This window comes from Periplaneta americana, chromosome 3 (genome assembly GCF_040183065.1).
Source record: "Periplaneta americana isolate PAMFEO1 chromosome 3, P.americana_PAMFEO1_priV1, whole genome shotgun sequence".
NCBI lineage: Eukaryota > Metazoa > Arthropoda > Insecta > Blattodea > Blattidae > Periplaneta > Periplaneta americana.
In genome coordinates this window covers 205,832,957-205,857,811 of record NC_091119.1, presented here as the reverse complement: position 1 = coordinate 205,857,811, position 24,855 = coordinate 205,832,957, and the positions used below count along the sequence as shown (strand labels likewise).

The window sequence follows — 24,855 nt, the reverse complement described above, 5'->3', positions numbered from 1 at the left end:
AATGCTGCTTAACTTACGGCGTAACTCATTTCACCGGTATTATCACCTTCATCTCATTCAGACGCTAAATAACCTGAGATGTTGATAAAGCGTCGTAAATAACCTACTAAAGTAAACATTATAATCAAATATTTGGCAATTTGACATAAGCAAAATTTATTACGAAATATCTGTATATAGAATTTCAATTACATTTATTTATAAATTCTTTACAAATAACTCGTACATAACTCATTGTAATTTTATTGTGTATTGTTTATATTGTGTATACCACTGCCACCGGGTGCTTGCCCACTTGCAGTGTAAATAAATACATACATAAATAAGGTAAATTACAACAAAATAAACCAATTATATTTTCATATAATTTTATTTGTCATTAATTTGGGATTTTTTTTGTGAAGAGGGGCATGTGTCCATCTACTCCTTCTAAATTATACTATGTGAAATTAAAAATGAAAAGCTTCGTAATCGATCAAAATAATATGAATATGTCTTCAAAAAATTCTATTATCAGCAAGATCTGTTTCCTTCGCTGTTCAGACGTCGCTGTTTCAATATCTCTGATCCTTTTTGTCCTTCGACTCCTTCATCCTCTGACGAACTTGGTCACATTCTTCACCTGAAACAGAAAGATGAACATTCATGTTTCGATCATGTAATGAAGATTTTTGTAGATAAGAATTCCTTCCATGTAAAACAAGGAAAGTTTAAGTGCATACCTATTCTTGAAAATTGTTTTCTACCATTTCTGTAATACTGTACGCGTATATTGCTCCTTAGAAACCATGAACAGAAGATTTATGAAAATAAAATAAATCTTAATAATGAAAACATCATAGTGATCTTTAAATAGGTATATAGGTTTATTTTCATCAAAACGTGTAAATAATGCATATCATCGGTTAATGTGTATTCGTATTAACAGTTTCTTTACTGTTAACATAACGCATTCATCTTAGCTAGTCTTTATATTTTAAGTGGAATAATATTTTAATAATTACAAATAAATCATTCAGACCATTTTGTGAAATACTAAACTTTCGCCACTAGATGATGTACGAAAACGAATAATCCTATGGCAGTTCAGTCTTTATATGGAGACCGCAAGTCGCGAATTCGAGAGATTCGACTACGTGAAAGATATGAAAGAAAGAAAAAGGAGGAATGGCGATGTTCGCTTACAATTATTAACCTGTTTAACAGTATATATTTATTCAGTATCTGTATGACTTAGAAATATGTGGCATATACTGTCAAATAGTAAATACGTTTCTAGACTGAAGTTGATAATACAGTTACTCACCTTCAACCACCTGATCTGCAGGACAATTCTGGAAGAAAACAATGCTTATCAGAAGTGATTTATGGGGACTAATCACTAGCAATATTATTGAGTTTACGCCAGAGGATATTTATGACTTTCGAATTAATGTAACTCTGTGGATATTTACAATTACTCACTTAAATAATTGCTATATTACCTACAAAATATTTAAATTACATAATATATCGAACCATGCGGAACATTTCTACCATCATACTATGAAGCGCTAATGTCACCATATCATCTTGCATTAATGCAATTTATTTCTTGATGTAATTCCACTTATTGCATTGTTTCGATTACTCGCAGGGCATGACTATTTGTCAGAACAGTTGAAAAAATAGGAATTATTTCTTCACCAATTTGTCCACTGTGCAGTGTTGAGAAAGAAATGGCTCAGAATCATCTTCAGGAATGAACAGCCCGTTCCTCTAAACCCCACTGTGTGGAGAGCACCAGAGTTAATGGCTTTGTTGTCAAGAACTTAGAACTAGTTAACAACAACAACAACAAAAATGTATTGTATTGATCTTAAAGCTTCATTGTAACTTTTAGATGTGAAAATGTTAGAATTAAATAAAAATATAGAATATAGTAAGCAATTTAATTCAATTTACATACATAAAGAACTCATTAATTGAGTAAAAGGTATGAATGTACATCAGATTTGTTAATTCGGTTCTGAACCTTTTCTCTTGACTCTTCAAAGCTTCAAGATAATTAGGCAGTGCATTCAAGACCGTGTTACCATGGACAAATATATAATAGGATGCGAAATTGCGGTCAGCACCATCTGGCGGCGGGGGGCTGAAATAAGATGATCAGCGCCCAACGTCGTAGGTGGTGAACATTAGAACTACGTGCTGGGTACATTACCCAGAGTTCTCTATTTATCCATTCGAGATATTGCTCGAGGAGACAAGATGGCAGACAGAAACTTGTTAATAAGTGAACATAAAGTGATACTACGTGTTTGTATAAGCAGTGATGTTTATGGACGTTGTAAAAATAGTGTTGTTGAATGTATTGCAAAGTAATAGTAATATAATAAATTGAACTATCTAAGTAGTTCTTGCAGACTTTTCCATTGTGCTGTACAATAAATACCCAAAGAATACAATCCCAATTATCTAACCTTTTGCTTTATTTTTTGTCTCTGTCTGGTTATATTTTAATTGGGTAGTGTAAAATAGATCGTCTCTTTTATCTTCCTGTTGGCTCCGGTAAGAATTTTCAGTTGAAGCTGCTGTGAGGAATAAAAATGTAAATGTTTTATTTTAAATTGGGTTAGTTTTGAATATCGATGAGGGTGTGAGGGAATACTTTCTGCACAGTTTAACATTTTCGTCACCAGGTGCGCTGCTAAATGCATGTAGCAATTAGTTACTCTTTTCGCTACTTGGTGCGCTGCTAGATGTAATAACGCCCCTCCTCCAAAGAGGTGGCAGCAAGAGCAATTTCTACAACAGCGCCTCTAGTATGTGTTACGGGAAACTCAGTAAGTTTCGCATCCTATTTTATATTCATCCATGGTGTTAATATTGGGTCCACCTTCGCCTACTTTCACAGATCAGTCATATTACATTTAGTCTTTCTAACATTCCCAGCAGCAGGAGATCAGACTCAGCTTATCTTTACTTGTTTATCTTGAGACGAATGTACTGCCAATCTCAGAAATATTATGATATTTTCTTATTCATCACAGATAATGAAAAACGTCCAAGCTACTCCTCTTCTAGTTGGTAGTAACTTTCAAATTACCAGTCATCTGAAGTCCATGCTGTTTCTAAGAATCTGAAAATATATTTCTTGCCTTAAGACAGCCCCACAGGCAATGGCATAAGTTTAGGCTACAGAATAATGTGCAGGTAAGGAGTATAATTTCACTACCGTGAAAATATGATGTGGTACTACAGGGCAAGAGTGAAATAATTTTCAAAGTATTATGAAGGAAATAGCATTTAATATTATTTCGTTGTCGCATCAATTTAAGCAATTATCATATTTCACTGAGTTACATTAATAGAAAATCATCTCCTGGATGACATTACGAAGCAGTTCCCATGCACTTACAATATGAGATTCTTTGGATCACACTCCCGTAAGTGAAAGTCACTTAGAAAACGATTTATGATCCTCCCCTACAGTAACAAAAGCACAGTTGTATCTATTACAGGAGAAATGTAATTTTTAACGATGATATTAGATGTTACTCTTACCAGCACCAGCTCTCTCTCGAAACAATTCTTGGTCATGAGTGAAGCTGGGTTACAGTTGTCTCCATCAAGGTTCTTCGACATTGAGTCTATTAAGATTGGAATACGAAACAGAATTGTTAATATTTTCAACAGATATTATGCCTAACGAATAATAATAATAATAATAATAATAATAATAATAATAATAATAATAATTACTTATCTACTCTTAGCATGCATAAATCTATAGCCTTCCCTTGCATAACATACTTTCTGCATTCTGATTGGATTCTGCAACACAAGTTGCGACAATTTTTTCTATAAGAGTTTTGAAACCGGGCTTTATGTAGGTATAGGATACAGCATTCAAGAAGGCATCTTGTTTCACATATCCCTGGTTGTTAACCTGAAAGAAATAAAGTATGTGTAACTGAATAATATTTCCCAATATAGAGATATATACAGCAACTCCACAATTTTAAGTAAACTTACCAAAAATTTCTTTTCGCCAATGCATTGGGCAATACACTGAAAAATTATTTAAGACTTGTTATATTAAATATCTCTTGGTATAATCGCTAACAATGTTTACGTAAACTCATAATACTGAATTATACAGAGTGGTAGAGAATGGAATGATATTTATGAGAAATGGAAAAAATATGTGATAAAATTTTAGTTCTCGGATTCCTCTCACATTCTAAAAATAAATTATTTTCCCACACAATGATAACGAACACTCACTGCAGATAAATAAATGAAACTTTCATAAATTCCAGAATTTTTCAGATAGATGCAGCAACACTGACCTATACACAGGGGCAGTATTTATGGAGATTAATTTTATCATTTGTTTTTTTTTTTTAATATTGGTGTCGGCGGAGATTGTTGGAGATTGATTTGTACTTTTGGTAGAGATTAATGAAAATGTTTGAAAATATAATTATTTTTGAATTGGAATATTAAATCAGTATGAATATTACTTTCCAAATAATTAACATTAAAGATTCGTTGGATTCTGGTATAGGTGCGTTATGGCCAATAGACAATATTTGTTGGATTGAGACTGTATTTAAAACACATTCATTAAAAACGAAAAAAAAAAAGAAAAAACTCGCAGCCCTCAAATAATACTTTCAAATTATATTAGTCAAATGTTGAATTCTCCGTCTTTTGAATTCACTAAGGTAATCAGAACACCTGCAATACCGTGTAATGTAGCCTACTTGGATATACAGTGAAACCTCTCCTTACGGACAACCCCAAGATACGGACACTCCTCAAATACGGACAGATTTTTATGTCCCAACTGAAATAATATACAAATAATGATAAATTTAATTCTCGTTTACGGACACTTTCAGACACGAACACGGACAGCTGTTTCACAGTCCTAAAGTTTGCTTTACCTCCTGACTGCGGAGAGAACTTGGATTTCAAGACCTAATGTGTTACAAGAATGGAAAATTTGGTTTTGAGAACTGTACAGAAATTCCGTAACATGACAGAAGACAATAAGGGTCTCGTAGGCTACCACTAGCCCAGCCGGCTACCCCTTGTTAGCTGGAAGCGGGTGGATAAACAAAGTCATAAAATGTAACCTGTCTGATGGGTCCAAGGTTTCCACGATCGTGAAATTGTATTCGACGCATGATTGGATTAGTAGGATTATTCTCTTCACTTCAATAGTTGTTCTGTTTCGAGAGACATGGCACCTGAACGTAAAGGTTGAGTTGAAAACTGCAAATTACAGTACTGCATAACTGTAGACCTAGAATAAAACGGCATGGCACAGTACTGTATTTTACTTTTATGCGAGATCGTGCGTATTTGCTTGGTTTCCGCACAAAACCAATCCGCGGAAAGTTTAAAATTCCACATTCAGTATTCTCAACCTAACATAATAACAATTTCCATCTTCTTACCGCTTAAGTGACATATTGATTTTACTGCTTTAGGCTTTTAACATATTATTTTTAGGGACGTTCAATATAGTAACAATTATGAATTGGAAACTTACCACTGCAATTTCACCTAAATTTCACTGTTAATTATTGTTTTTAAATATTTGCAAAAATTAAGTAAACTCTACAACTCCACTAAAGTTACTGCATTTCGTGATGCATGTAACATTAAGGAAGCCGTTTGTTTTAAGTTCGCATTTATAGACTGGGGGGAAAAAAAGACAGACGTATATAACGGCCTGCTGGAGTATAGTAAACACAGAAAACATTTTAAAGCAACAATGTTGAAGATAGATATATTTGTTTTGCAAATTTGCCGTCATTGAACAGAAACCAAGACGGAGATTTCATTGCAACTAATTAGAAATTCCTCTTTCAGGTATGTAATAAACGATCTTCGCACAAAATAATGTACGATACACGAGCGGTATGTTTTCTTTCAATTCTCGGAAATTAAAAAAGCTCAACTACGTTTCGCTTTTTCAAACTTTTCCTCGACCATGAAAACTTCAACATACCGCTCTTGTAACGCATATTACTATTTCCGTCTTATCTACTGTAATTCAAAGTTGCAAAGAATTTACTGTAGTATACTGTACTGTATTTAGAATTAAACTACAGCAATAGACTTAATTTAAAGCGTGAAGGGATACATAATACATATTATAAATTTACTGTTAGATTGGGTAGCCTCCCTCCCAATAAAGGACACCTCCCAGATGCGGACAGATTGTTACGTCTCTTCGACATCTGTAAATGAGAGGTTTCACTGTATAACAAATTCAAGTGAAAAAAAAAAATGCGAAAAAAACTCAGAATATGAAATTCGCTAGAAAACGACGCAATGGGAATAATTCGCGAATGTGTTCATATTTCGCTAATAGAACTCTATTTCGCGATTTGTTACGATTGTTTTATCCGCATATTATTAATCAGAATCACTTAATTCGTAAAGATTAGTAAAACATCTATTGCATATCTATTATGTCGTGATTTTCGCGATCTCCATAAATACCCTGCCCTGCCCTTACAATAAGGAGGAGCTGCACAGCTGGTGATGTAATCATTGAAGATCTTGGTTCAGAACCCTGAATATTGAATTACAACTAAAGTACCGAAGTTGGAAAAGTGTTGTGCTAATGCATTTTAGACCAGTATTTATACCAAAATCTTTCATTCAAGTCTTTCGTACCATATTACTCGGCCTTATACTGTATTAAAGTACATTTAACAAACCAATATATTAATATTATTGCAACACTTTATCTTGAAGTTCAATCAGTGTCTTCATGTTGTAACATGTAGCTGTTACACTGCTAAGTGTTGGAATCACACTTATACAATATCTACTTACCACCTTATTCCTCGTTGCTCTTTCGTCATATCCTGAAATAAAGATGAACATAGGTATATAGATTTTAATAGGGTTAGTTAAAAGTCCCGCACCATCTAAATAACTTTTGAAGCATACGGTTCAGTGACATGAAACTTGGTATGTGAGGATAACCATATGCTAAGAACTCAATAATGGTATTACCGAGTTTTTTCTATTTCCGGTTTAACCGGAAGTAACTCCAACTCTCTTATTTTAAATGGAACACCCAATATATATTTTTTTTATTTTTGAATAAAGCTCATTAAGAGCTTTTCAAAAAGTACCCACACTTGATACTTCTGTACAAATTCAGTGTTGCTAAATAAAAATGGAAGTGTTGCAAGGTATCCCTAAAGCCTGGTTAAATCATTCCTTCAATGGTTTCTATGATCGAGTGACACATTGTAAAGCAGCTGAGGGCTACCAATTTGAACACATAATTTGTCAGGTGAGCTAGCTTTGTTTTGTTTTTGTTAAGGAAGGAGTATTTTATTATATTAATATTCGATACTCTTTTCTATTTTCTTGACTTAGCAACACTGAATTTGTACAGCAGTATCGAGTGTGTGTACTTTTTGAAAAGCTCTTAATGAGCACTATTCAAAAATAAAAAAATATATATATTGGGTGTTCCATTTAAAGTAAGAGAGTTGGAGTTACTTCCGGTTAAACCGGAAGTAGAAAAAACTCGGTAGTACCATTATTGAGTTCTTAGTATATGGTTATCCCCACATACCAAGTTTCATGTCACTGAACCGTATGCTTCAAAAGTTATTTAGATGGTGCGGGACTTTTAACTAACCCTGTATTTTACACAATACTAATTTACAATTTACACTGCTGTAAATCTTACAAATGTAAAGATTTCCTTAATACTATGTAGGCCTATTCTTCTGTGTCTTGGGGGTAATTCAATTTTATTTTTTAAACAGGACGGTCACTAACGCAACTTGCTTACCTGTTTGTACATCAGTGTTTTCAAATTGGTGGTCCGCGGACTCCTCTGGGTCCGTGGCACTATTTACATCTCATAATTTATAATATGCTCAATTTTGCAAACAATCGCAGCAGAATTTTTCCTATGAATAACCATGTGACTGGTTCTCAGTCAATGAATTGGTATTAAATTGTAACAAAACTAACATAATTCAATTTAAATCCTGTCCAAATTCAACGTCGCAAATTTCTATCGCAATAATTAACAATAGATCCCTATTAGAAACAACAACAACCAAATTTCTTGGCTTAAAAATCGATAATGTGTTACATTAGAAAAATCATATTAAAGAAATTACCCCCAAACTAAATTCAGCTTGTTTTGCTATTAGATCTATGCAAAAGATAGTAAATACCAATACCTTAAAAACAATATACTTTGCATTCTTCCACTCGGTAATGAGTTTTGGAATAATATTCTGGGGAAATTCCACAGATAGCAACAGTATATTTCTATTACAAAAAAGAGTACTTAGGATAATAGTAGGTGCCAAATCTAGGGAATCGTGTAGGACTATTTTCAAAAAACTAAAAATAATGCCCATGGCTTGTCAGTATATCTTTTCATTAATAATCTTCCTCGTATGTAATCGTGAAAACTTTGTAACTAATTCAACAGTTCATAGCATAAATACACGTAAAAATGACTTTCATATTCCATCGGCAAGTCTATCGTGCTATCAAAAAGGAGTGCGTTATATGGCAGTAAAAATTTTTAATAGCCTCCCTATCGATATAAAAAATGAAACTCAAAACATAAAATTATTTAGGGCTAAATTAAAGAAGTACCTAATTTCTCACGCCTTCTATTCTGTAGGTGAATTCATGACATTCAATAACACTTCGTGAAATTGATACTAAAACTTTGTGTTGTACTAGTAGACTATATTGTAAATCTCGTCTAGACTGTGACTATAAATTAAGACTTTATAATAGTATTAAGTTTTTTGACTTGTTCTATATTCTAGCTGTAAGCAATGTATGAATACCATGGAATGTTAATAAATACAATATCATTGCATTCCTGTATGCAAAAGTGAAGAAGCACGACTACGCATGGATAAGAAATCTTTTCGAGTGTAGTGTGCTTGTCTGAGGAGGAGCAAGATGAACTTGTTGGTGTTACTTGTAAAGGCTCATTAAACATATTTTTCATAGAATGTACACTTGATTAGTTTCGGGTGAATGTATTTTCTCAGTATGAGAAAATAGATGAAAAGGCATTGAAGGACCTAGTTCCACTAGCATATATCTTTGTGAACAAAGATTTTCAATACTTTGATTCCTTACAAACATAGAAATCGCCATGATGTTGAACCTGATTTAAGGTTAAAAGTAGCAAATATTGAACCAGACGTGGAAAGAATACTCTGAAACAAAAGGAGGTGTGATTTTTCCCATGACATCTAGATTCACGTATACACTGTACAGCATGTTCAATTTAACTGTTGTTAATATTGCTACCCACCTCCCAACCGCTACTTCTACGCAGATACCAAAATTTAAAGGTGTGGGGTTCGTAGCTTGCCTTAAAAATAAAAACGGAGTCCACAACTCTAAGTAACTGCGAACCACTGGTCTATATAATCATTTCGTAGACACGACTTGAAGGATCCTTGATCTCTTACCTGTCTTAATTTCGGATAAACACTTCTTGAAAACGTCATCACTTCTTTTCCATAGTTTTGGTGTGTTTCCACAGCAAATCTGTGTAACACACAAAGAAGCATATATTTCTGTTTATAGGGCTGTAATCTTTTAGGGCTTACAATATTTACCATGACTTACTAGGAACTGTGGAATTCCGGATAGCATCCACTCTATGGATATCTTTCTATTGTTTTTTATACATTACATTTCCTCTGTATTAAGGATTGACAAGACGTGTCTTCACATGTTAAATAAAACAAACAATTCCTACATAGCATGATGTCTGAAGAACTGGTACATATACACCGCAACAGGGAAAGGAGCTGGTCATTCTATCTCACTGTCTCCTGGCTTAGCTACCTCATAAGTGATACCTCATTAGCGTTATTTATGAGGTTTCAACCACAGTCTACTATATACAATCACGAACCTTGGGATGATTTTTTGCATGTCTCGCAATAGTTGCTAGCCGCTTGGAGCGCTGTAAGTACTACGAACAATAGACTGTGTCACCGGCATCGTGATCTAATACAGGCCGTAAGGCAGACTATGTGACTGGCTTCCGATCACGAAGGGCGGCGTTTCAACCATATAAATTAATTGGAATGCATAAAGAGTAACATATATTTCTGTAAAATGTAGTGTAATTGCATTAATAAAATTTAGAACAATGATTAGGAGACACTTCAGACAATTCCTTGCGAATTAAAGTGTAATATTATTTTGGTGTGAAAATTACGTTGCTCTTATTTATAATACCTGCCTTTATTTCGATTAAATATTGCGAACTTCTTGTACATTCATTTATGCACGATTCAGTAATTTTCAGTTGGACCGTACGAATATTTAGATATGTTGAAATTATAGGTTATGTTTACTGTACCAATTGCCCCTTTCTGTCTAATTTTAGTGGTCTTCAATGCCCTGCCACTACATATATATGTTATGTCATATGGAAATTATAGGTTATGTTTACTATATTTAACTTATATTCCTATATTCGCAATTATAATTACATTGGCCCTCGGTTGCACAATGCTTTAACTAAATTACACCCAGAACTTCTAACATGTAACCCACTAACATAGAACAAGAAAATTAGAAACGTGTTAATATCTTCAATTTGATTAAATAAATTTATAGCCTATGTGTATGAATTAATCAACCTATATTATATTTGTATTCTATAATTTTGAAATATATATTAGTCCTACTTTTCACGTGCGATATTATTCTTCTCTAGTGTTAATATTATATTATATAATTCCATTGCCGCTGTAATTATATTTTAGTTCTTATTTTATTTTACTTATTTATTTTTATTATTATTGTTATTATTCTTTTTATTTTAATATTATATCTGAACTGCGACCGAGCACGAGCGCTGCTCATTTGGTCTCAAATTTTGTTAATACTACTGTATCTTCCTTTTATATTGCTTGTATTATTTTATTTCTATTTCTCTTGTTTATTTTGTAATTATATTCTTTATTCTGTATATTTAAATTTAAATAAATAAATAAAAAAAAATAAACATAATGTCATGTATGACACCCGTCACATTCTATTTGTCTGTATTTTAGTACTACAATTGAGTACTGAATTATTGTATTTATCTACTACCTAAGAGACGAAGTAACACAATCGTACATACACTAATTTCATAGGAGCGGTATCACAGTCTACTATATACAGTCACGAAGTTTGAGTTTTGATGGTGCTAGAAACAATAGACTGTGACGGTACTATTTTGCATTGCCTGTAATGAGGCGATATTAGCGATCCTAGTGGTGAGCAACTATCTAATGTTTGCATATTTACTACGTATTGAGCTTCGCGACTGTATATACTAAACTGTGGTTTCAACCTGTCTTTGGATAGTAGCCTAAACAACAACATACACTACAAGTATTACAACGGAATACCTCCCAAAAGAGTTGTGAATACAAAACAGATTAAGATTTATTATTATTATTATTATTATTATTATTATTATTATTATTATTATCACTACGCGTACACATCTGTGCAGCAACGCTTAGAACATCTGACTTTGAAACGATCGGGTCTGGGTTCAAATCCTGGTTAAGACAAGTTACCTGATTGAGATTTTTTCCGGAATTTTCACTCAACCTGTTAAGAGCAAATGCTGGATAACTTTCGGCATTGAACCGTAAATTCATTTCGCTGGCATTATCGCCATTTCACTTATACACTAGATTACCATCGCAGTTAATAATGAGTCGTAAAATAAACTAATAAAAATTATCTTTACGGCATAGCCATAATTTTACTAAAGAACTAAAACAAAAATAGAGTCCAGATCTAGGCCACATAAGTATAGTTTTGATTTCTACATTTATATTTAAATGTTTTAATAATCATAGCTTCAGTCAGTGTTCACATCTTCTGTTCTATGAAAATAGCATGCGGGAAAGGTGGTGTGTATTTGTTATTTAAATGCTGCATTTATACATTTAAATATGGCGGAAAAGGGCTTGAAAATGGTATCAAGATAAAATCTGTAGCCTTTCTGAAAAGAGCATGGATTGTAGTACTTTTGAGCTTGAAATAAAAATAAATTGAATAAAAAAATAACAAAATTTCACTCCTAACTAGCCTCACGTCGACAGTTATGCTGCAAGTTCATAGAGAAACCAGTAAAATACTGCAATACCTCAATTATTCCATGAGATTATTACGTACATATGTTAAAATTTCTAGTAGATTAGGCTACACAAGAAATACCCTGGAAGAGCCATCATTGCATTTAATGAGCTGTTAAGATATTCCACTACTATATCAGCATTATCTTGAAAGATTTCCCCTATATCTTTCAATCTAATAATAAAGGCCAGGCATTTTTCTCACTTCAAGAAGTTTTGGCATTATGTACACTTCTCATGCTGTGTAATTCCATTTCGAATAAAAGAAATTATTCTTTAGATGAGAGTTAAACTCAGTTCTCCTTGTAACGACTCATCATATTTTATCCTTATTCTGCCAATGTGATTAATGCATATACTTTCTTGGTGAGCTCTTTGAGTGTCTTGAGAGTTTCATGTAGATTGCAGCCAATCACAAACCAGCTTATGTTCTGCGCAATGTACGCTGTAATACCCACTTCCTGTACCCAGTTGGAATGGGCAGTGATCGAACGTTTTGGATGTGTTTTCCGCGATAATTATATATTCTTAAAATTATGGAAATATTTAATATCGTATAATCAACATTAGGTTATTTGTGTTCGTAAATACTTAACGATGAAATAGGCCCATGTACTTGCTGTATAATACCTTCGATTGTGCTATACTTAATATTTATATATTTTCTAGAGAGTAAAATTTGTGTTATAATTGCGTTCTGAAACTGACGAATTTATGCTAATATTTATATACAGTATATCGTGAAAGTGTGGTGTAGTAAGTGATTATAATGTTACGTTACGTTCTTAAAAAACTAATGCTAATATTAACTCTCAATTATATTCGGTAGTCATAGAGATAAATTGAGGTGAAACACTATCTTTTTTTTTTTTGTTAAAATTAATACAATAAATATAACTTAACGTTATCTGTGTGAAATAAGACCAGACAGCTGGAAGTTTTACATTTTAAATTTTACGTGTTATGAATCCACATAAACTAGAGGTTGTGCTAATTATTCGGAATTGAGACTCAAATATTAGTTATCAGTCGGGGCATAAATACTAGCGCAAGCTGACGGTCCGCCATATTCTGTAATATAGAAATACGTGGGATTCTCTTTCCTCAGTCATACTAACATTACTTAGGTGACATTACGAAAGTTTTACGCTAATATGCATTCGAATTTTTTGTGTTACTATCATGATAAGCGCTTTAACTATACCTTGCATATACGAATATGTGACAGGTTAGGTTAAGTTAGTTTAGACTTTTGTTAATCCTTGAATATACGGATCTGTGACATGTTAGGTTAGATTTGTTTAGACTTTTGTTAAGCCTTGAATATACGGATCTGTGACAGATTAGGTTAGGTTAGGTTAGATTAGTTTAGTTTAGTTTAGTTTAGACTTTTGTTAATCCTTGAATATATGGATCTGTGACAGGTTAGGTTAGTTTAGTTTAGACTTTTGTTAAGCCTTGAATATAAGGATCTGTGACAGGTTAGGTTAGGTTAGGTTAGTTTAGGCTTTTGTTAAGCCTTGAATATACGAAACTGTGACATGTTAGGTTAGATTAGTTTAGACTTTCGTTAAGCCTTGAATATACGGATCTCTGACATGTTAGGCTAGATTAGTTAAGCCTTGAATGTAAGGATCTCGGACATGTTAGGCTAGATTAGATTAGGCTTTAGTTAAGCCTTGAATATACGGATCTCTGACATGTTAGGCTAGATTAGTTAAGCCTTGAATGTAAGGATCTCGGACATGTTAGGCTAGATTAGATTAGGCTTTAGTTAAGCCTTGAATACACGGATCTCTGACATGTTAGGCTAGATTAGATTAGGCTTTTGTTAAGGCTTGAATATGCGGATCTCTGACATGTAAGGTTAGATTAGTTTATACTTTCGTTAAGCCTTGAATATACGGATCTCTGACATGTTAGGCTAGATTAGTTAAGCCTTGAATGTAAGGATCTCGGACATGTTAGGCTAGATTAGATTAGGCTTTAGTTAAGCCTTTAATATACGGATCTCTGACATGTTAGGCTAGATTAGATTAGGCTTTAGTTAAGCCTTGAATATACGGATCTCTGACATGTTAGGCTAGATTAGATTAGGCTTTAGTTAAGCCTTGAATACACGGATCTCTGACATGTTAGGCTAGATTAGATTAGGCTTTAGTTAAGCCTTGAAATACGGATCTTTGACATGTTAGTTTAGATTAGTTTAGGCTTTTGTTAAGCCTTGAACATACGGATCTGTGACATGTTAGGTTAGATTAGTTTAGGCTTTTGTTAAGCCTTGAACATACGGATCTGTGACATGTTAGGTTAGATTAGTTTAGGCTTTTGTTAAGCCTTGAACATACGGATCTGTGACATGTTAGGTTAGATTAGTTTAGGCTTGAGTTATGCCTTGAGTATACGGATCTCTGACATGTTAGTTTAGATTAGTTTAGGCTTTTGTTAAGCCTTGAACATACGGATCTGAGACATGTTAGTTTAGATTAGTTTAGGCTTTTGTTAAGCCTTGAACATACGGATCTGTGACATGTTAGGTTAGATTAGTTTAGGCTTTTGTTAAGCCTTGAACATACGGATCTGTGACATGTTAGGTTAGATTAGTTTAGGCTTGAGTTATGCCTTGAATATACGGATCTCTGACATGTTAGTTTAGATTAGTTTAGGCTTTTGTTAAGCCTTGAACATACGGATCTGTGACATGTTAGGTTAGATTAGTTTAGGCTTTTGTTAAGCCTTGAACATACGGATCTGTGACATGTTAGTTTAGATTAGTTTAGGCTTTTGTTAAGCCTTGAACATACGGATCTGTGACATGTTAGGTTAGATTAGTTTAGGCTTGAGTTATGCCTTGAATATACGGATCTCTGACATGTTAGTTTAGATTAGTTTAGGCTTTTGTTAAGCCTTGAACATACGGATCTGTGACATGTTAGGTTAGATTAGTTTAGGCTTTTGTTAAGCCTTGAACATACGGATCTGTGACATGTTAGTTTAGATTAGTTTAGGCTTTTGTTAAGCCTTGAACATACGGATCTGTGACATGTTAGGTTAGATTAGTTTAGGCTTGAGTTATGCCTTGAATATACGGATCTCTGACATGTTAGGTTAGATTAGTTTAGGCTTTTGTTAAGCCTTGAACATACGGATCTGTGATATGTTAGGTTAGATTAGTTTAGGCTTGAGTTATGCCTTGAATATACGGATCTCTGACATGTTAGTTTAGATTAGTTTAGGCTTTTGTTAAGCCTTGAACATACGGATCTCTGACATGTTAGTTTAGATTAGTTTAGGCTTTTGTTAAGCCTTGAATATACGGATCTCTGACATGTTAGTTTAGATTAGTTTAGGCTTTTGTTAAGCCTTGAATATACGGATCTCTGACATGTTAGGTTAGATTAGTTTAGGCTTTTGTTAAGCCTTGAACATACGGATCTCTGACATGTTAGTTTAGATTAGTTTAGGCTTTTGTTAAGCCTTGAATATACGGATCTCTTACATGTTAGTTTAGATTAGTTTAGGCTTTTGTTAAGCCTTGAATATACGGATCTCTGACATGTTAGTTTAGATTAGTTTAGGCTTTTGTTAAGCCTTGAATATACGAATCTCTGACATGTTAGTTTAGGTTAGTTTAGGCTTTTGTTAAGCCTTGAATATACGGATCTCTGACATGTTAGTTTAGGTTAGTTTAGGCTTTTGTTAAGCCTTGAATATACGGATCTCTGACATGTTAGTTTAGATTAGTTTAGGCTTTTGTTAAGCCTTGAATATACGGATCTCTGACATGTTAGTTTAGGTTAGTTTAGGCTTTTGTTAAGCCTTGAATATACGGATCTCTGACATGTTAGGCTAGATTAGTTTAGGCTTTTGTTAAGCCTTGAATATACGGATCTCTGACATGTTAGTTTAGATTAGTTTAGGCTTTTGTTAAGCCTTGAATATACGGATCTCTGACATGTTGGGCTAGATTAGATTAGGCTTTAGTTAAGCCTTGAATATACGGATCTCTGACATGTTAGTTTAGATTAGTTTAGGCTTTTGTTAAGCCTTGAATATACGGATCTCTGACATGTTAGTTTAGATTAGTTTAGGCTTTTGTTAAGCCTTGAATATACGGATCTCTGACATGTTAGTTTAGATTAGTTTAGGCTTTTGTTAAGCCTTGAATATACGGATCTCTGACATGTTAGGCTAGATCAGATTAGGCTTTAGTTAAGCCTTGAATATACGGATCTCGTCCACACCTGTGGAGTAACGGTCAGCGCGTCTGGCTGCGAAACCAGGTGGCCCGGGTTCGATTCCCGGTCGGGACAAGTTACTTTGTTGAGGTTTTTTCCGGGGTTTTCCCTCAACCCAATATGAGCAAATGCTGGGTAACTTTCGGTGCTGGACCCCAGACTCATTTCACCGGCATTATCACCTTCATCTCATTCAGACGCTAAATAACCTAAGCTGTTGATAAAGCGTCGTAAAATAACCTACTAAAATAAAAAAAAAATAAAAAATATACGGATCTCTGACATGTTAGGCTAGATTAGATTAGGCTTTAGTTATGCCTTGAATATACGGATCTGTGACATGTTAGGTTAGATTAGTTTAGGCCTTAGTTAAGCCTTGAATATACGGATCTCTGACATGTTAGTTTAGATTAGTTTAAGGTTTTGTTAAGCCTTGAATATACGAATCTCTGACATGTTAGTTTAGATTAGTTTAGGCTTTTGTTATGCCTTGAACATACGGATCTGTGACATGTTAAGTCAGTTTAGACTTTCGTTGAACCTTAATAAACGGATCTGTGATAGGTTAGGTTAGTTTTGTTTAGGCGTTTGTTTTGCCTTATATGTGTGACATGTTAGGTTAGTTTGGGCTTTTGTTATGCCTTGCATATACGTTTTTTGATAGAAAGCGAGATTTCGTAAGGTTGAGGATAAGTGATGTATCAGGTTTGGTTTGTTGAGGCTCTTCGTATGCCTCGCATGCACGTTTTTGGTAGACGGGTCTGCCCAGAAATATAACCCCATTCGGAATAAAAGAAGCCGGCCCATTAAGAAGTAGGGAGCCGTGTAACAGCACTGAATAGTGGACGTCAATAATGGCATGTTAGCAATAGTTGCGAAAACAAAATAATTTAGAAATTAATATTCAATACAATGGTTAGGCTTACATGCAATTCGTCAGTCTTCGCGAATATTCCGTCAGTGGTTGTGACATTACAATATGTTTTCGGTGGACAGTCAGCGTCTGAAGTTTTAAAGCTTACAATATCAACTTTTCACCGGTGGACTTCGCTTCGAAGGAGCTAGAAGAGGTAAGAGAAGGAAAACGTAAACTGGAGACACCATTCAGCTTAGATGTGATGGATAGATACGATGTACACGGCCAGTCGTTTAGCTTGTAATTCAAAATATATAATGTGTTATATGGACTAAGTTTTATCAGTGATTAAAATTGTTATATTTTTGTCGTAATATTTTGTATCGCAATAATATCGTACCTCAGTCTAACTAGGAACTTCGAGTTACATGTATGACTCAACTACGCCTTCCGTTTAAGTCAGGCCGACAGGGTGTTTCGTAAGTTGCATCGCTTCTATACTCATGCCTCCGCTGAATGGTGTCAGCTGTTCTCTTTGCCATTTTGAAGTCTTGTAGATCTTTGACATAAGAGATTGTTCTAATATTCTCTTCCTATATTTTCATACTTTTAGTTCTCGCAAATGAGAGTTTACAACATACTAATGTCGAGTTAGAAAAGTACTAAAAAATTAATTAATTGTTTCACTAGTAAATAGGGCTGACAGTTTCCGGCCATGAACCTGGAACTTGACTGTCACGTTTACCACTAAGACTTTTGTATAGATCGCGATTATCAAACTTCCAACTTGGGTTGGGTTAGCTTCGCTCATAATTCTCTGATACCGGGCAAAAGGACTTAAGTCACTCTATGCAAAATTTACAGGAGGAATTTTCAAAGATTTAAACAACTGCTGTAAATCCGAAAATTGGCATGTTTCGGCAATTTCATGATTATCTTTATTGTTATAGGATCTCTTTTAGCAATCGGGTTAATGAAGGAAATGTTATACCCTTAAGCCTTTCTTCCCGTCAACCGGAGAATTGTTGCGTCATAACAATATTTTTTTGTGTGCGAGATCGTGCGTATTTGCTTGGTTTCCGCACAAAACCAATTCGCGGATAGTCTAAAATTCCACATTCAGTATTCCCAACCTAACACACATAACAATTTCCCTTTTCTTACCGCTTAAGTGACATATTGATTTTACTGCTTTAGGCTTTTAACATATTATTTTTAGAGACGTTCAATATAGTAATAATTATAAATTGGAAACTTACCACTGCAATTTCACCTAAATTGCACTGTTAATTATTGTTTTTAAATATTTGCAAAAATTAAGTAAAGTCTACAACTCCACTAAAGTTACTGCATTCGTGATGCAAGTTAAAGTGAAAAATAAATCATTACATAACCTTACCGTTTGTTTTAAGTTCGCATTTATAGACTGGGGGGAAAAAAGACAGAAGTATATCACGGCCTACTGGAGTATAGTAAACACAGAAAACATTTTAAAGCAACAATGTTGAAGATAGATATTTTTGTTTTGCAAATTTGCCGTCATTGAACAGAAACCAAGTTGGAGATTTCATTGCAACTAATTAGAAATTCCTCTTTCAGGTATGTAATAAACGATCTTCGCACAAAATAATGTACGATACACGAGCGGTATATTTTCTTCCATTTCTCGGAAATTAAAAAAGCTCAACTACGTTTCGCTTTTTCAATCTTTTCCTCGAACATGAAAACTTCAACATACCGCTCTTGTAACGCATATTACTATATTGGCATTCGCGTTCGTTTTGAAGTGGTAGTGAGCTACAGTCATGGTACATTTAGGTTCTGTCAAACATATGTTGTCTGATCTTGTAGTTGTATATTTATGTAAATACAAGTTAAATACACTTCGGTTTAAATGTACAAAATTCAGTAAAACTTCGTTATGAATTTGATAGATATTAAATACTTTAAATTCAGAATACAGCAGTTCTGGGGGATAATCAAGAGGCTTATTAAATAATAATAATAATAATAATAATAATAATAATAATAATAATAATAATTATTATTATTATTATTATTATTATTATTATTTACTTACAAATGGCTTTTAAGGAACCCGAAGGTTCATTGCCGCTCTCACATAAGCCCGCCAGCGGTCCCTATCCTGAGCAAGATTAATCCAGTCTCTATCATCATATCCCACCTCCCTCAAATCCATTTTAATATTATCCTCCCATCTACGTCTCGGCCTCCCTAAAGGTCTTTTTCCCTCTGGTCTCCCAACTAACACTCTATATGCATTTCTGGATTCGCCCATACGTGCTACATGCCCTGCCCATCTCAAAGGTCTGGATTTTAAGTTCCCAATTATGTCAGGTGAAGAATACAATGTGTGCAGTTCTGCGTTGTCTAACTTTCTCCATTCTCCTGTAACTTCATCCCGCTTAGCCCCAAATATTTTCCTAAGCACCTTATTCTCAAACACCCTTAACCTATGTTCCTCTCTCAGAGTGAGAGTCCAAGTTTCACAACCATACAGAACAACCGGTAATATAACTGTTTTATAAATTCTAACTTTCAGATTTTTGGACAGCAGACTGGATGATAAGAGCTTCTCAACCGAATAATAACACGCATTTCCCATATTTATTCTGTGTTTAATTTCCTCCCGAGTGTCATTTATATTTGTTACTGTTGCTCCAAGATATTTGAATTTTTCCACCTCTTCGAAGGATAAATCTCCAATTTTTATATTTCCATTTGGTACAATATTCTGGTCACGAGACATAGTCATATACTTATTATTATTATTATTATTATTATTATTATTATTATTATTATTATTATTATTAGCAGTGTTATTGGGATGATGGAGGCACTAAAAGCAGAATCCCATCCTATAATACCATAATGCAAGCGAAATGTAACTGATGAACAGCTAGAGTGAATGCCTTATAGATAAAGCTGGTGAGATATTCCGAAAAATTGTATCACCAATATTGCATATTGGAATTAGTAAATCCTTTGGATTTTGAAATCACTGTTTCAATATATTATAGTCGCAGTAGTAATTTATTTTAGCAATGCTTTTAGTGGAAAATGTTCAGCAGGATTTTCCCTAGGACGGAATTTGTTTGTATCACTCTAAAAAGCGTTAGAGTTTTGTTACGTGTTGATCAGAATGAAGGAACAAACATTGTGAATTATTTAAGATAGATCTAGATGTAGATATAAAATGCAATGAAAAAAAGTTCAATCTACACTAATTCTTTCACGAGCATTCATTCTAAAATACGATACTTACAGCTTTACAGGCCTATTTCTTCCCGGGAAGCATGTTAAGTATTATACCAATCGTTATGTGAGCATGGTGGCTGTGAGACCACCGAGGGGACTATTATTATGTAAATCAGCCCCTCTTGTCTCTTAAAATATTCATCACAAGTTTTCATTTCGTTACATTTTCAAAATTCTCATTACCTCGTCTTTTGCGACTTGTTTTCCACGCCTTCCTCCGGTGCGAGAATCTTTCTTGGGAAATACATATGTTGAAACTCCCTCGTCTTCATTCTGTGGCAAAGCAATGAAATCTTGCTCTTCTTTGGCCCTCGGTTCAGTTCTCGATACTGTGTGTTTGAAGTCCTCGTATTTAGCTGCAGAAAACGAAAGTATCATATTATAGTTACTTAGTACAACGATTTTCACACCGCGTTAAAAAATAACGCTTATTATTTTCGTTAATCTTCGCTTATCTTTACCGAACAAATTTCAACGCTCCGACGCATAAACCAGTGATGTCAAAGCAAGCGAATTTTTCTGACCTTGACGTCGTGCCAAGCGCTAGGTATGCTAGGAGGAATAAGCAGCCTGTTGGATTAAGAAAACAGTGGTGCACAAACTTCAAACGGAACGTGAAATTTTATGTCGTTATTTTTATATGGCTTCTTTCTGTTTGTTATTTTCTATATTGTCTGTAAAACAAAAGTACTAACACCTATTTCTTAGCCTATATTGCAGTTGTGTTTTAAATGTTAATAACATAATAAAGAGTAAAGAAGGAATATTCACACAAATTCCATAATAACTACAACTATACTGTACTAAGTGAATTAAAAACATCATTCATAAAGAAAGTTATCCCAAAGAAAGACACTGAATATGACATTGATACTGATGGAGTCTTTAGCCTTGTAAAAGTATTTAAAACAATATTATAGTACAAAGCAAAGTTGCCTAGGTATACGTTATAACTGTAACTAATATATTACATAATAAAACTCTTATCGCATTATGCTTTTAAGTGATATTGGTGCGCAACTTTCTGGTATCAGAATATTAAATTATCTCGAAATCTGCTGAAGCTATAGAGCTGACGTTTTACCAACACATAGGCACATATCTTTTGTTTGTGATGTAACAGTATTTGCTTTGTTAATTCATTTCCTTACAAATATTTTCCATGCGAATATTTTCAAACATTTTAATACACTATATTTAGTAATACGTATTTACGATATATTAGATTAAAAAAAAACATTCTTCTAATACCTGTAAGGCTACTAAACAAACATATCTGAAAATTTCACTTTTCTGTAATAAAGTTGAGAAAATATTCCTTTTGGTTAAAAAAGCAAACTTGTGAAATATGAGCATTAAAATTAAAACTTACATTCTTATAATGCACTTATACTTCTCAGACAAATCTAAAAATTACCATGGATACAGTTTTAATAAGTTCTCTTCCCTTTATCTATTGAATCAGTGCTGGCCATTCCTGAATATAGCTCCACCAAGCGGCATATACTACCTCTTTCGTCTGTCTCTTTCCTTTCCGCTGTAAAGCGGTCAGGCTCTCCTGAGCTCTAAAGCGCGCGCTTGCTCCTATGGGCATGAGTTGACATCACTGCACTAAATAGTCGTCTGCTAATGTAAACAGTGAGGAACAAATACTATATATAGTTGCCACATTTCTTCGCATACCGCCCATAAAATTACTTATAACTACACTTCGTTGAATTGCCACACGCAGCATGCAATCAGGTTGCCGATGTACGGTAGTATAGAGGAGGTGAGCGACCGCCCGGTCTCGTAGTATAAGCAGTTCATGTTAAGAGTTGTGACCGGTCCAAATAGATAGAGCAGTTACAGCTAATGTATACCTATATAAGCACTTGTTTCTGCATTACTGTGGTTGGAATAGTCAAAGCTTAACGTTTGTTCAGTGCAGACAAGAATTCAATCGAACATGCTACAATGAGAGTGTTGCTGTTCCAAACAATTTCCCCTGGAATACCCTTACCCCCGCAGCCAGTCTTGACCCGTTGGGGAACGTGGTTGGATGCTGTTAATTATTATGCAGAACATTACTGCAAAATAATGGAGGTAATTGATGCATTGGATATCACAGACAGTTCCACTGTTGCAGCTGTAAAATCATTGCTATTGGAAGATATTCTGTTCATTGATTCTAATTTTAAAATCTCGTCCAAAAGCATCATCCTGTTAGAATCGTCTAAACTACAACTCTCAGAATCCCTTAATATAGTGGATAAAGTATCACAAACCGTTATCCAAAATAACAATTCACTAATCTCAGAAAAAGTGAAATGTAAGTTGAGAAACATTATTGCTAAAAATTCTGCCTATTCACAACTTCGTATTATAAATGATGTACTATCAGGTCACGACAAGACACCTGAAGTTGATGTACTAAAAAGTAGTGACTTTCCTTTCTTCAAGTGTGTACGTATTACATCGTGTGTTGTTGAACGTACATTTTCCCAAAATAAAAACTGTTTAAGTGACCATCGGGGGAGGTTACTTTGCAGTCGCTCGAAATGTACATAACTCTTCACTGCAATGCACATATTCAAGGATGATGTGAGTATCTTACATTAAATTTTAAGAGTTAATATATCTCACTACAAAATAATTGTGTATTTACATGTTTAGGCATTTCCTACTTCAATGATCATTCATTATATTTCTTGAATGCAGGATACAGGTTTTATTGTAACCGCAGTATACTGCTCAGTGTTTACAGCGATTCTCGTGGCAATTCCACGAAGTCTACTTATAACCTTTCGTTTCATAAATGACGACATCGTTGAACTTAATGTGTAATTAGTAATTCCCTGGATCAAAAGTACAACAAAAATTGTCTAATAATTAGCATATGAGTATTCTATGTGTCATTCATTATCTCGAGAGAACTTATGGTGTGGATAAATGAGCTGGCTAGCCACGAGTCGAAGCGTTACGAGGGAGGGAAGCTTCTCAGTCCACTTTCTTCTTTTCCCGACACGCAGGTAGGTTTCACGATATAACTAATGGCTTATTCACGACGTAGGACATGCGCCGATAACACAGGCCTGCGATGAAAAAGCGTTTTTAAATATTTTAGCTCTCCTGTCTGTAGTTTTGTGTGCTGAATTCAGAAATGACATAAAAAATAGCACATCACGCAACATTTTTACACGAAACTATGTATATTTGAAGGATTCAGAACCATAGTGGGCCAAGCGCCATTTACTAAAACCATAGAAAACAAGGGTTAAAATGAAGTTATTACCATAATTCAATGGAAAAATATACCAAGTAATAGAAAGTATACACATGAAAACTAAATGATATATCAATCTTCATTAAACTATGGTATTAACATAAGTTTAACCCTTGCTTTTTCAGTTTTTTTTTAATACATGGCGCTTGGCCCACATGGCTCTGAACCCTTCATTTTATGTTCCATAGTATTAATATATGGCGATTTTGTTACATCCATAACCCAGTGCTGTAATGTAAAATTTTGTACTAACCTTCTGATTGGGATCAAGAACATAATCCAGAAGGCTGTGTGATGTAGGAAGTGAAAGTCCTGAAGAACTTACCAGTGTGACTTAATGGATTTAATAAATAAATAAATAAATAAATAAATAAATAAATAAATAAATAAATAAATAAATAAATAAATAAATAAATAAATAAATAAATACATACATAAATAAATAAATAAATAAATAAATTAATTAATTAAATAAATGACTAAATGAATAAATGAATAAATAAATAAATTGAATGAAAGAGTGAATAAATAAATAAATGTTCGTAAATTTTATATTTCAGTTTAGTAACACTTAATTTATTAACAAGTAACTTACGATTTTGCGATTCTTGAGTCTCTGTATCACACACGACCACACAGGAAAGAAAAAGTAATACAATTGTATTGATTAAGAACATAACGACCGTTTTGGATCTTCGGTAGTGTTGATCTTGGAGTACTTGACTTCGGTGCAGCAGAAATGCCACGACAGCAAGCATCCACATCACACTGTTAATATTGTTGTCAATTTCCTTGCGTCATTATATAATTTAAATACATGGCATTAAGTCATTACGGAATTCCGATCCGTACAAATGGAAGGAAGTGTTTCAGAATAACATTGTTAGCTATGAGGTTAAATTATACGGCGTGGAGCATTATTTAGTGTTACACACATGATAGTTACGTGACCGATTGGAAATTCACAGTTTTTAACTTCCATCTCTTATGTTTAATGTCTCAATTTTTTTTTTAATAACATGATTCATTAAAACTTAGTTT

At 33.9% G+C, this 24,855-nt stretch overlaps 1 protein-coding gene across 1 annotated transcript; it reads right to left on the bottom strand.

The window, feature by feature from the left end:
- Nucleotides 1-225: 225 nt before the first annotated feature.
- Nucleotides 226-24,554, bottom strand: LOC138697174 (uncharacterized). Its single transcript, XM_069822739.1, has 9 exons — nucleotides 24,410-24,554; nucleotides 20,733-20,905; nucleotides 9,489-9,567; nucleotides 6,844-6,875; nucleotides 4,018-4,053; nucleotides 3,796-3,931; nucleotides 3,547-3,632; nucleotides 1,307-1,334; nucleotides 226-622 (listed from the first exon to the last, which is right to left on the bottom strand). Exons 1-9 carry the CDS (start codon nucleotides 24,489-24,491, stop codon nucleotides 555-557), a joined length of 720 nt encoding a protein of 239 aa, XP_069678840.1. The 5' UTR covers nucleotides 24,492-24,554; the 3' UTR covers nucleotides 226-554.
- Between the last annotated feature and the right edge of the window lie 301 nt (nucleotides 24,555-24,855).